Raw genomic sequence first — 13,247 nt, forward strand, 5'->3', positions numbered from 1 at the left:
TCTGAAACCTAGTTTCAAAGATGGATTCAGTAGTCACCATTAAACTCAACACACGTTGCTCTTTGGAAGATTTGTTGTAGAGGCTGAAATGAGTAATTTGGAAAGCACATCAGAAAAGTGGCATTTTGTGCAATGCTGGCTGATGTTTGTGCTGCACGCTCTCCAAAACTGCAAAAACTGCAGCCCAGATGCCTGATGAGATCAGTTCTGATGCTGGCAGGGTGGTTAGTTCAGTGGCAGATCTACCTTTTCACTCCAGCTGCATTTGTATTTTTATATGGTGACTCTGGTTATTAATAATAAATAGACCTGCTAGCAAAGCACTGCACAGCCACAAGGTAGTGACTAAGCTCCGGAAGAATAAAATGGTCCCAAATCCTGCAGGAGGAGTAACCTGCAATGGGATCCAGGCTTGGGTGACTCCATGCCCAGTTTTACTGCACTGCTTTGCTGCTGCAAGCCATGAGTTTACCAGGACCAGTGGGGTGAGGCACTATCCATACCATAGCCAGCCCCCTTCCTCTTTCCCATTTGCAAAAGAGCAATGGGTTTCTAATGCCATGTTGCTGGCAGCGTACTGCTTGACTCTTGAAAGTCTGGGGTGATCTACAGTAACCTCAGATGAAGTGCTTGGGGAATGGGTCTGCATTTCTAGATATTTTTTCCTAGGAAGTCACCACTGCAAGAAGCAGGAGGAAAAGTGGCATGGAGACACAGACTGGAAATCCCTCTCAGTGGCATAAAATGGATGCGTCACTGGGGAAATCAAAGTGAAAGTAGCAGAAACCCCAGGGCACAGCACCAGGGTCTACACTAGTCTAGCTGGGGAGTGAAGGATGACCTGCTCAGACAAGAAGACCCCAGAAGGCTTGTGACTGAAGCTAGAGGAGATTTAGCAAGTAGAGCTCAAAGACCAAGGGAATGCTGACACAGCATGATGTGCACTGATGGCCAGATCCTGCACTGGATTCACTTCCAAAGAACCCCCTCCTTGCCAGGCAGCTGTGCCAGAAGGAAGGCAGATGGTGACACCCTCCAGCATCTCTGTCCTGGGGAGCTGGCAGCACTGTGCCAAGTGGCTCCCAGACAAGGCTGGTGTGTCTGTTCCTGTCCCCATCACTGTGGGCATCGCCGCTCTGTGCTCAGCTCCACACACCTCAGGGGTGTGTTTTTGGCTGAGCCTTAAACCCAGGCTCTTCTAGCTCAATCTGCAATAGTGTAAAACAACTGAAGAACAATCTGTGTGTTTTCTGCAGGGATCGTTGTGCTCATCTTGCCACTCCAACTGGAGGGGCTGTGCTGGTGCTTGCTGCTTAGGCAGCAGTCAAGCCCTGAAGCCTTGCTCAGGCTGTTTGTACTGGGTGAAACAGCACAGCAGTGTGCCCGCAGGCTTCTGGGGTGATCATGAAAGATGAGCTGGATCCAGCTATGATTCAGCAGAGGAAGTAAATTCACTCGGAGGGGAGCTGTTTATTATTTGTGCTATTCCCTGGCTTGCTGGCACTGAGCTCGTCCAGGTTCAGCTGGTTTCAGAAAAGCAAGCACTGACAGAAGCCCACAAAAATGGGGAACAATTTCCAAATACTTGGGATCCTTAATTTTATGCATCCATTGTTCTTGCCTTTATAAACTATTTTCAACCTTATGTCTTCCATAAATAGTCAGCTCAGAAACTAATACACAAGGGAGCAACTAAAAGGATTCCTAAACTGAAAAAAAAGGGCTTTTTTTTTAAAGCTTTGCTCTGAAAATGTGATTGCACCTTTTCTCAGAGGTTGTGTGCACTGAAGAGTTAAAGGTGTCTGCAAAGCTCAATGCTTCACACCTTGTCTGCTTCCCTTCAGACCTGGGGACACCCTCTCCTCCTTGCTAGTATAAAGAAAAGCAGAAGGTTGCAGCAGGGGTGACTTTGGGGAGGTCACTTGGGAAAATTACACTCTTCCGCTCCTGTGGGGGAGATCAGGAGTGGAAATACTCAGTGCTGCCTGCTCTTCCACATCTGGAGGAACATCCTTGTTTCTTCCAGGGGTCAGAGCAAGTCTGGCTGAAGGGAGCAGGAATCTCTCCATCCGCTTCTGCCAGCAGTACTGATGCACAGGCTTGAACACTTGGGTTTATACTCAGAGGCTTGACCAGAGGGCTTCACTGAAATGTGCACACTCAGAGCAGGTGGAAATTGTCCCTAGGCTGGGGCTGCATGTGAGTGCTGGGCTGGTTCCTAGGTGCGGCTGGCAGCTAGCACCGGGCCAGCCCACCCCCGACCATGGCAGAGGGCAGCTGGAGAGATGCTGGTACTGCAGCTGGTGAGGAACAAAACTCCCTGGATGGGTCCTACAAATTAACCCCCCCTCAGGATCATATGTATGGACAAAACCAGCAAGATAAATCTCTCTTAAATCTCTCACCCAGCAATTCCCTCACAGCCACATAAATGTAATTTGCTTACCTGACCTAGCAACATACTCTGAACTAATCTCAACATCACGGAAAAAAATGCTCTGAGTAACCAGGTCACTTATTTCTCCAGTGAAATCTAATGTGCCGTGGCATTTGTGTGCCTCCCTGACCCGTGCCTGTGGCTTCTGTGCTCAGTCTGGTGCATTTTACAGAACATTTGGTAATATGTTATCCCTGGGGTCATGTCAGGTTTTGAATACAGCATCTGAATTGTGGATTCTTTCCAGAAAATATAACTCAAATGGTGATTACTGCCTGCTCTTAAGTTGGAAAGATTTGCTGTAGAATCTAGGTCTTGCCTGAGTGCTTCATGCTCTGATTTCACAGTAAAAAGGGTCTCAGACAGAGATCGGGAGCACAAGGCTGGGGCTTCCTCACCTTTCCATGAGCCCAGAGGATGCTCTGCACAGAGCTTGGCAGAGTAAAGCTGTGTGAATGTACACAAGTATAAATTTAAGCAGATGGAAAAGCTCCTGGTACCCTGCAGTGCTGAAAGCCCAGCTAAAGTCACAGGCACCGTCCCAGCCTGGCTTTGCTTGCAGCAGCAGGGATGGGTTAGGCAGCAGGAACATAACTATGTTTGGCTGTCCCATATGCTCCAGACTTGCTGTCATGGTGGCCAGGATAATCCTTGTTTAGGGCAGCCCTGCTTGCCTTTGCCCAAATACACAGCACGTGTCCTACCCCCCCGCAGAGCCACGGCTGAACTGAGAGCACGGGCACATGAGCAAATGCTGGAATAGGGACTGGTAAGGAAAATAATGGAAAAATGACAATTCAATGACTTACCTTCACAGACTTGCCCTGGGAACGGGGAAACTCCACCTTAATGTTAAGTTCAAGCAACATGACAACAGAGAAAGCTGTGTTTTTTTAGCAAGGGGGTCTGCATGAAACAGGTTTCCAACACAGTCCCTAGCACCCGGACAAATCCTGGTGGGCACTGTAGCAGAGTGGGGCACTGATTTCAAAAACCATGTAAATAAGTTCTGATGACCCATGAAAGTATTTTGAGTTGGTTTATCTTACACATACATGCATTTGTGATGCCTGCATGCACATACACACAGTGCACCAACCTGAAGCTCAGGCAGTGCCAAAAGTTGCAGCGAAACCACATGTTGTGGTTTGACTTGAATTATGATGGATAGAATTAAAATTATCCCTCCTCAGCTACGCTGGGGGAAGTTAAATATAAAATTTAGCATTTTGACTGTTCCACAGGTGGAGAACCCTGAGCTTTTCAGACCACAGTAGAGACCTGGCAATGGAAAGCAAGAGGCAGGATTGATTTTATACTCAAGGCAGCTCTAAAACCATGAAATCCGGAAAGTGCCAGCAGATGGTGGTGCTGCCTTTCCTGAGGCTCTGCTGGAGCCCTGCAGCAAAAGCTTCCCAGCTTTCTCCCTGGCTTAACGCACACATATTCATCAAGCCCGGTTTAAGGCTAAAAATAATATAAAATGTTCAGAGGTTTCAGGTCAGACCACCTCTGATTAAAACGCAGCACTCTTCACATGCATATGTTGCAGGACCCTGAGCAATGCCAGGAAGTGAGCTCATCAGAGAGATGTCTGCAGAATTTGCTGCAGGAGAGGGGATGGGGATAGGGACGGGGATGGTGCTGGCTCATAGCTTCCCTCCTGCACTGCACCCATCAGCCTTCGTGTCAGCTTGGCCTCACCTGTTTCCCCCCAGAAGCACAGCTGGAAGGGCATATTCACCCCACAGCACAGGCTGGTACGGAAATATCCAGGTGCTTTTATGAGATTTTATTGCTACGCTTGTGTCTGCATTGAGGGATGAGCACGTTCCTGGGATGCTCCAGCAGTGCCAGCCCTGCAGAAGGGCCACAGATCTGGTGATTGGGCTGTATGAGATCGTGCCATTGGCAAAGTGCAGTTTTGCCCCAGAACATACGGTTGAGCTGTGACATAGGCACTGGCATTGGGCACAGAGTCAGGTCCAGCTGCCACACGGGTGGGAACAGGACTGGCAACGTCCCTGCTTTGCTTACCATTTCCTGAGGGCCTCCAGGAGGCACATCAAAGCCTGACAGATCCATTGGTTCCATTGTACCCTCCCTTGGGAGTAAATAAATATTTTTGAATGTGAAGTCCAGCAAGCTCCTGCCAGTGGCACCAAAGCAGCAGTGCTGCCAGCAGGGCTGGGAGCCCTATGTCTCCCTGTCAAGCTGCGTCTGCCCTACGTGCTGAGGTGAGTTTTGCATGCAATGCTGTGTCTGCATCAGGTCATCGCCCCGACCTCTTGACTCATCTTTTCCAAGCCGGGGCACGCTGCCAAGGGTAACAGGTTGAGTGCAGGAGATGACACCTGACACTGCTTGCTCTGACGGGACTCAGTCGCCCCAGCCTTCGGCAACAGGGAAAGCCGCAGAGCTGGAGCAGGGCACAGCCCAGGCTGGTTCAGCAGGTTTGATGCCACCAACCTGGGTGGCTCCATGGGGCAATTCCTCCAGAGTGCCATGCCCGGCAGGTCCCCTGGCACCGGCAGGTCTGAGCAGGTTTGGTCCATCCAGTACACCCTCCTCATGGCTTTAACTGGAAGGAGAATCCAGGATTTGGGGCACAGAAGCCCTTTTTCAGGAGAAAACCCAGCCAGCTAGGCCATTGGTAGACATGAGCTCCTGGTGAAATGGGCTCGCACAGTGCAGCCATGCCAGTCCAGCACAGTGCCCCCTCCAGTTCCCTTGCCTCTGGGATGACGAATGTTGCATCTCAAATTTATGTTCTCAAGCCATGGATGCTACTATTTGAGCCCTGAAGAAGTGTTTGCAGGCTAGGAAGCTTGCACATTACTAGGCTTTTTAACCTCTCAGATATCTTGGTTAAATAAAAAGCTATGCCCTGTCCTTGCTCACATCTCCCACTGCCACCCCATCCCCATCCTGGGGTCTGTCCTTGTGTCACACACTGGTGCGGCTCAGGAAACCTGCGATCTGCCATTAACCAGAATTTCAGGGCCTCATTGGGTTGCAGGGTTTGGCCAGCTTGTTCCTATCTGTTTATGGATGCACCCCAGAGCACCCCTGTGCTGGGGACACAGGGATTTACGAAGGGAAGAGCAGCTGAAGCCATTCCCCTTCTGCTTGGGTCCTTTCACTACACAGCCTGGGGCTGCTTTTGCACGGCATTACCAGCCCACTGGCTCGCCAAAAGCTGTGATGGTAGCCATGCTCTTCTCCACTGCCCTGTGCTCTCTGCTAGCCCAGATCTGACCAATGCTGGATCATAAATACGCTCTGTAGTAGGAAACACTGGCCATGGGCTATAAATAGGAGAAATCTGCCCTGTCTGTCAGCCCCGACACCGGGTGGTATTGCATCAAAGGAAGTCCTGAGCCCAGGGATGTGTTAGATGTCTTATCTGGGCTGGCTCGGTGCCGTCTTACTGGTTATACCGGGGAAAGCCCTGAAAGAAGGGGGAAGCATATGGGTCTGAGCACGATGTACATGCTCCCATTACTACAGACAGGTGGGTCTGAGGGTGCTGAGTGCTGCAAAGATCACTCATGAAAAGAGCACTGGAAAAAGAAGAAAGTAACAGAGACCCCAGATGGGAAGGTGTGTGGGAAGGGTAATCGTGAGCATGAAAACGCCAAGAAGGGTTTGGGCTACTGCCAAGAAAACATCTCTGGTGCTTCTAAATATATTGGCTTGCTAGAGGCACGCTAGCCAGCCCAGACAGCACCAGCTCAGCTCCATCAGCTGGAGAAAGAGAGATGATCCCACTCAGTGATGCAAAACTGGTGGCTGCCTCAACGCAGGCTACTAGAAAAGCCGATCACCAAGGTGGGAACAGGCAGTAGCAACAACACAGTGGGGAGAAATGGAGTCACTAACTGGGAGGTGTTTCAGAGCCCACAGGTGGGTGACCACGAGTATGCTGCCAGCCAGGAGCATGGAAATCCCCCCGACTGCATACAACCTAGCACGCGGGAATGCAGTGAAGTGGGGTTATCAGCCACCCCTAGCAATGACTGCAACTACACCCCCCAAAAAAGCAACCCATGGAGGGCCTTTTCTTCAGCACCTGTCTCAATCCCCAAATGTCCCTTTTTTTTTGTCACCAAAAAATAACTCACGGCTATGCCATGTACACTCACCGAAATCATTTTTCTTTATTGCATATTGCCGTCTTAGAAAATGTACAGTCTCGTAACATTACACAGCATTTCCCACTAGCTAAGACTACTAACATCCTTGCACCTAACAGACTACCTTGGTCACTACAAAGCTAATAAGGTCCAAGACATATACTTCAGTTTACAAATTATTATGGATTTTTTTTTCCTTTTTGGCATTATTAAAAAAAAAAATCATCTTTAAAATACACACCCAAGAGAAAAGAGTGGCTACTTACACCAGCACCAATCTAAAAGTAGTTTTTGACAATGGCACATGGAATTACCTGCACACAGCTTTTGTATTTATTTATAGAGATATAATATTTTTTCCTTTTTTCTTTTTTTCTTAAAGAAAACAAAGAAATGGCAAACTCAGCCTGACAACAAGGCTGCTGTAAAACAATTTGAAAAAAAACCAAAACAAAACAAAACAGGTTTGGAAGGGCAAGAGGAAATCTGTCAGGAAAGGTCCTGTTGTGGCACTGGGGTCGTGGAGGCAGGAGCCAGGGGTGGGTGCTGGTGGCCAAGCCCTGCACCCAGGGACCCCGGGAGGCGATTGCCCTTTCCAACTCCCACCGCCTTTCAAATTAAACACATGTGACCAACCATTCCTTAAACCATCAGAGGCCAGACTTCTTTTTTTAACCTTTTTTTTCTTTTATTTAATATTTTAAATTCCCCCCAAAGTCCATTCCCTCAATTGTATCAGCCCCATTTTTTTCAGCCATAAATAAAAAATATAAATAGAGGCACTTTAGTTAAGGAATAGTATTATCATTACCTTTTGTCTTTATTTCCCCCTCCTTCTTAAAGCAAAGTGCTTAACTCCACCTTTGAACATAATCTGCAGGTTTTGCAGCTGCTTGGATACGAGGTGCTGGACTTTTTGCGCTTACCTGCTTTATTTATTACTGCTTTAAATGCTACTCAGAATTTTTTTTTCTTTTTTCTTTTTTTTTTTTTTTTAATCTACAGTGCGTCAAAAGTTGCAATGAAGAAATGAATAAAATGGTAAAACCACAGTTCTTGACAACTCTGGTTAGAGAGAGATTTCACAGCTTTCACTCAGCACGCAGACCCCATGGCCTTCAGGTGCTTAGAACCGTATTTTTTATACAAATTAGTTTAAACAGCACTTTTGCTATACAGTACATATAGTTAACTGACATCCCATACCCCACCAGTAATACCGATTATCTGACAAAAAAACCCCAACCAACCTTATTTCAAATAATGTTAATATCTAGTGCAACAGGGACAAACTCATCTCTCCACAGGAAAAAGAACAAACAAACAAAAAAAAAATAGGATCACAAAAGTATTGGTGGTATAAAAAGGTTTTGTTTTGTTTTCTTAAAAAACACACCACGAATAAATAAAAGTAAAAAGTAACAGTCCTCTATATATTCAGCATAATTTAAGAATAGAAATGTTAATATGTTAATGGTGGTTACTTTTTATTCTCCAATTCTTAATTTTCTAAACCTTTAAATTATTACTCCCTGAGAGCTTTGAATTATTTTTATTATTTTTTTCTTTTTTTTGGACTGACATTTGACAGGTAGTTCTGCTTACAAATTTGCAATGACAACAAACAGCAAACCAGTTGAAAAAGGACCTGGCTACGAGACGAGCGCTTCTTGGCATCGCTGCTTCTGTGTGTCTGATAAAGAAAAGAGAAAAGAAGGTGGGTGAAAGCCAGTGGGTTTTGCACCAGCCTCCTTGTATATCAGAGACCTTTGGTCCTGACCCACCTTTACAGAGGATACAGTTTGTCCCATTGAACAGAAAGGAAGAATAAAAATTACAACGCAAAAGTTTATGCTCCTTGTCTCCTCCGAGAACCAACCTTTCCCACCATCTTGGGCCAGAAAACGTTGTGAAATTATCAATACATCTGTGTGGCGTTACAGCGACAAGCACTTTGGGGTAAACTTTTTCCTTTAGCAAGGAGGTGGTAAGAGGAAAAAGAGCATTTCCCAAGGATGACAGGAAGAGCATCGCTGGGAGCACCCATGGTGCCGAGCTCAGGAACCAGCACGAAAGCACGGATCTGTGAGTTTTTTGGAATAATCACAACAATGAGGAAAAAAAAAACAACCAACGGATTAAAGTTCAGTCAACTTGTGTTTTTTTTCTTTTCTTCTTCATACCGCTCGGCTTGTGTGCAAGGCATCCCCTGCAAATGGCCTGGGGGGGTCCGAGCAGGAGAGCGGCCGAGAGCGGCTTCCCATTGCCTTTGGGAACCATGGGGACCGCTGGCATCTCTGGGTTGGGTCCTCTCTTGCTCCGCAGACGCGGCATTGTGCTTGTGCATGGGAGAACTACTTTTCAGAGTGGGCTGAGGGGAGGAGGTGGCACAGGCACTCATCAAGGTGGGCTGCCCACGCACCTCCATCTGCCCCCCCAGCGTGACTATATACACAGTATATACATACACACACTCGCCCGCGGGGAGAAAGAGTGCGCCACTGTTTCGCTTTGAATCACAAGGCAGTATAATGGGAATAAAAAACTCCCCTAGCCACTTCAAAAAGACTAACCCGCGTTTTTTTGTTGCGTTTTGTTGTTTGCTTTTCAGAAGTTGAGCTTGGTGACAGGCCTCTCGCGGCCACTGTCAGCCAACTGGTTGGCAATGCGCTTGCGGTTGCGCTTCAGTTTGGAGAGGTCCTTGTCGAAGACTTCGCCTGAGCGCAGGGCCGAGACGAGGTCGTCAAACTCGCCGCCTTCCTCCCCGCTCTCCTTCGCCTTCCTTGCCTTGCGCTCCCGCTCCCGCTGCTCCTTCAGCTGCATGCCATGGCAGGGGGGAAAGGAGACAAGTCACTCTCATGTAAGTGGTTGCGGGGTGTCCAACACATGCATGGTGACCCCCAAACTCATGAAACAAAGAGTGGTTTCCCATGCCACTGCTTAGCACATGAGAGCTGGTTAGGGTTATCGATACAACCCATGGGCTGAGGTCCACAGCCCCACGGTTGCTGCTGGTGGGTCACACCACCCCACAGGCAGCACCAGCTCTGCTGCGTGTTTGAGTTCCAAGATCTCGCCAACCCAATGTTAGTATTTAATTAAGCAACCAGCAGTGAAAAGCCAGGGGTTCTAGGAGCACAGCATCTCCTTGCCCAGTCTTCAGTGCTCCCGGTGCCACCATGCTCACCATGGGGACAGCACAGCAAGGTTGCCATCCCTGGGTGCTCTGGGGATGCTGCTGGGCTTGCTGGTGCCCACTCACCTGTGCTTCCATGCGTGCTCGGCGCTCCTCCTCCTCCTTCCTCCTCCTCATGTTCTCATTTTCCTGCTTGGCCTCGGTCACGGCTTGAAGGAACTGGTCAAAGATGCCGAAGAACTCGTCAGGCTGAATTTTGTCTGTGTCTTCTCCGAAGTGCTTCACAGCTTTGGAAAACTGGGAGAGAGAAGACAGGGGTCTCTCAGTCTCAAGAGACACCCACCACACTGGTGAACCGCCCCCATGGGAAGCCTTTGACTTGACAGAGCGGAAAGAAACACTTCCAGTGGCCAGAGTGGACAGCAGGACTTTGCTTCATCAAGCCTTGACATAAACATGAAATAAATCATCTGATGTTTTACCTGCTGCCCTGTAAGAGCTGACCTGGATCACTCCCAAGCTCCCTCTCCCCTTCTTGCCTCAGGCTCTGCTGAGCCTCCCTCTGGCCCAGCTCGGCTTTATTAACTAAGCAGCAGTAAAAACAAGGAAGCAAAATATTGTGGGACTGAAGACCGAAGACATAAAACTAATAGTAAACACGGCAGGGGAAGGGAAACTCGCACTTTTAAGTTTTTCTTTGAAGTATTTTTGGGGTATTATTTATCATTGCCACATGCTCTGCTATTGAAACCAAATGTGTTGGTGAAACTTCTAAAAGACATTTCTGCCTGGGCTCAGGCACAGCCCTGGGTAGGGAAATAGGGAGTTTTCCGGCATTTCATGCTGTTTGCACACCATTAATGTAAGGGAGTTGAATGAGGCTGTAGCAAAGGTCAGGACAGGACATCCACGATCTGCCGATGTGTCTCGGTCCCTGAGGAGCCCATGAGTCGTTCTTGGGACTGACATCCTTTGTTCTCACTTCCAGTTTGAAGGGGACTCTTTGTGCACAGAAAGTTTGTTAAAATTGTGATGGCATGTTCTGGAGATAAGCATGCTTAAAAGAAAAGAAAAACAAAATCAAAGCACAAACAGATTTATTAGTTGCTTTGATTTTGCTGGGTAGACCGAGAGGAACATTTTTAAAGCTTGCCTGTATGATTTAGTTTTATTTGCAGGGCTGCCCCAGGCTTTTCAAAAGACATTTAGGGCATTTTTATTTCTTTGTTTACTTAAGAGACTTAGTACTTCAAGATGCAGGAAGGAATCTGAGAGGTGCCACTATGTAAGTCAAAATAATTGAGGTTATTCTTGTTGATTTTCATCAAGATATTACATTTTCTGCCATGTTGCAGAAGATTCTGGCGGGTGGGGGTGGGGAAGGCTGAAAACATTATCCCCACAGGATATAAACTTTATAAAAGAACGATGTTTCTGCTTTCCTAAGAGAAAGCAGTAACACAATGTGAATCTGGGCATGTGTTTAAAATGTGAAGAGCTGGTGCACTTTGCACAGCCCAGCCTATCCGATAACCACGGGAACAGCAGCACATTGCTTCAGAGTGGGCTTTGATGGGCACTGGGGAGCATGACCAGGCCTTCTCCTCCAGATCCAGCCAAGTCAGCAGAACACTATACAGTTTGCAGAGCTTTTGTCACCATGTCCACAGTTCTAACTCACTGCAGGGAAGATCTGCCTGGTTATCATCAACAGTTCAAAAGGGTGGCCTGGGTTAGCCATGGCTTCAACAAGGCAACAGTCAATCATAATGCCCAAACATGGGTGGATGGTCTGAAGGACAATGCCAACAGCACAACCAGGGACAAGGTGGTGGTGATGCTGGGTAACTTCTGTCTTTGGAGAGGCAGCTCATGCAGTGGGACAAGGATGAGATCTCTAAAGCAGCCTGTGCCGGATTATCTCCCTGCCACTTCAATCAAGATGAAGGCCAGGCCAGGGAGGAGATACTGAAGGACTGTTCTTGGAGGAAACGGGAATCAGCTGTGGGCCACTTTGCTGAAAGAGGGGAAGCAAAAGATGCTTGGGGATCACAGACACCAGCCAACATCCATCCCTTTGCTGTGATTGAAACCAGCATGGTAGGGAGAAAAGGAGAACATGGCAACAGGTCCTTGCACATGGCTGCAAAGCACTCAGCAGGGCATTATTCTGGGGAAGGTGAACCTTTTAAGTAGCTTCTCTAACCAGGTCTGAAGTTGGCCTCAATTCATGCCACTGAGCTCCTCTCCCTTTTCTCTGGAGAGAAGAGCTGGGCAGGTCTCAGACCAAAGTTATGCACTGGATGTCATTTCACCCTATAGAAGTGGAGTCACTTGGGCAGCCTGGGTTGTCTCTGATATCCACCTCTGGGTGACCTCATGTCCAGCCTGAAGACCTGGTTGCATTTTCTCCTCGTCTTCCATCAACAACCAACAGAACAGCCTGCTTTCTTGCCACCTTCAGCCTTCATTAGCCAAGATGCCCCAGCTGTCACACTCCTAACTCTAAAGCCACCAAAACTAGGATAGTTCCATTTTACAACACGAGAAGCAAAGCAAGCCCTCTAAGCTTGAGTGAAAGCTCCTCACCAAAACCCAGATCCTCACAAAAAACCTATCATCTCCTTCCCTGATGGACACAACTCTCCCATGGGTAGCCCTTGCCTTGCACTTAGATAGGTATCTCATGGCTTTCTACAGCACATCTTGCACCCCAGAAGCAATCTGCTGGCCTGACCTGCCATCCCCTGGCATGTTGGGTTGTGGAGCAGGAAGAAGGCCCTGGGGACAGACAGGGATGTACCCACCCACCTACTCCAAACAAACCAACAAAGCCCAGCACCTTTGTCATGTTAGGGTCTCAGCAGGACATTCACATGATCTTATGGGGGAGGTATCTGAGATGTTAATGCACAGCATGTGCTCTGGAAAGGCCAGGACCATCCTCCCCTGTTGGCTGGAGGACAGGCTGAAACGCTACCCAGATCTCAAGGACACTGGTGACCTTACCAGCTCTTTTGCTTCCATCAGAAGATCTTCGACATCTGAGAAGCTGAAGCTTGCTAATGTGATGAACTGGCTGACGACAGACACAAACTTGTCACCTGTTTGCTGAACCTGAGACTTCTGGAAGTCCAGCTCCTTTGGGGAAAAAAAAGGTAAATCTGGTCAGGCCCTGGCTGATGAGGAACACAAATAACCATCAGCCTCTGGTGGGACACAAATACCATCAGCCTCTGGTAGTGCTGCTGGGCGTGTGCCTGCATCAGTGTCACGGGTACTGCCTGTACCACCACCACTGCTCCCTCCTGCCATGCATGAGGCCACGGATTACTCCATTTTATAGCATCGTGCCTGCAGTATGCTTTTAAGGCCTAATTCTGCAGGTGAGATCATGGAAGCAGCATAATTTAGCAAGACGGTGAGTCCTTCAGGATACTTCCACCATTCATCATCACTCCAGCCGGGCTGCCGAAGCGCTCCCTGGCCTCAGCCCCAGCTCTCTGCAGTTTTACAGCCAAAGGGAGACCCCTCTGCA

The 13,247-nt window shown here is 48.2% G+C and overlaps 1 protein-coding gene across 3 annotated transcripts in view; it reads right to left on the reverse strand.

Moving 5' to 3' along the window:
- Positions 1-6,573: 6,573 nt before the first annotated feature.
- Positions 6,574-13,247, reverse strand: part of DAAM1 (dishevelled associated activator of morphogenesis 1) — a 98,928-nt gene continuing 92,254 nt past the window's right edge. For all 3 annotated transcript variants that reach the window (XM_037394706.1, XM_037394704.1, XM_037394705.1), the window contains 3 exons: positions 12,719-12,850; positions 9,836-10,006; positions 6,574-9,390 (listed from right to left, as the gene is read on the reverse strand). In XM_037394706.1, the coding sequence (XP_037250603.1) occupies positions 9,181-9,390; positions 9,836-10,006; positions 12,719-12,850 (513 nt within the window). In that variant the 3' untranslated portion in view covers positions 6,574-9,180. The remainder of the gene's footprint in view (positions 9,391-9,835; positions 10,007-12,718; positions 12,851-13,247) is intronic.

Source organism: Falco rusticolus, chromosome 7 (genome assembly GCF_015220075.1).
Source record: "Falco rusticolus isolate bFalRus1 chromosome 7, bFalRus1.pri, whole genome shotgun sequence".
In the NCBI taxonomy this organism is placed as follows: Eukaryota; Metazoa; Chordata; class Aves; order Falconiformes; family Falconidae; genus Falco; species Falco rusticolus.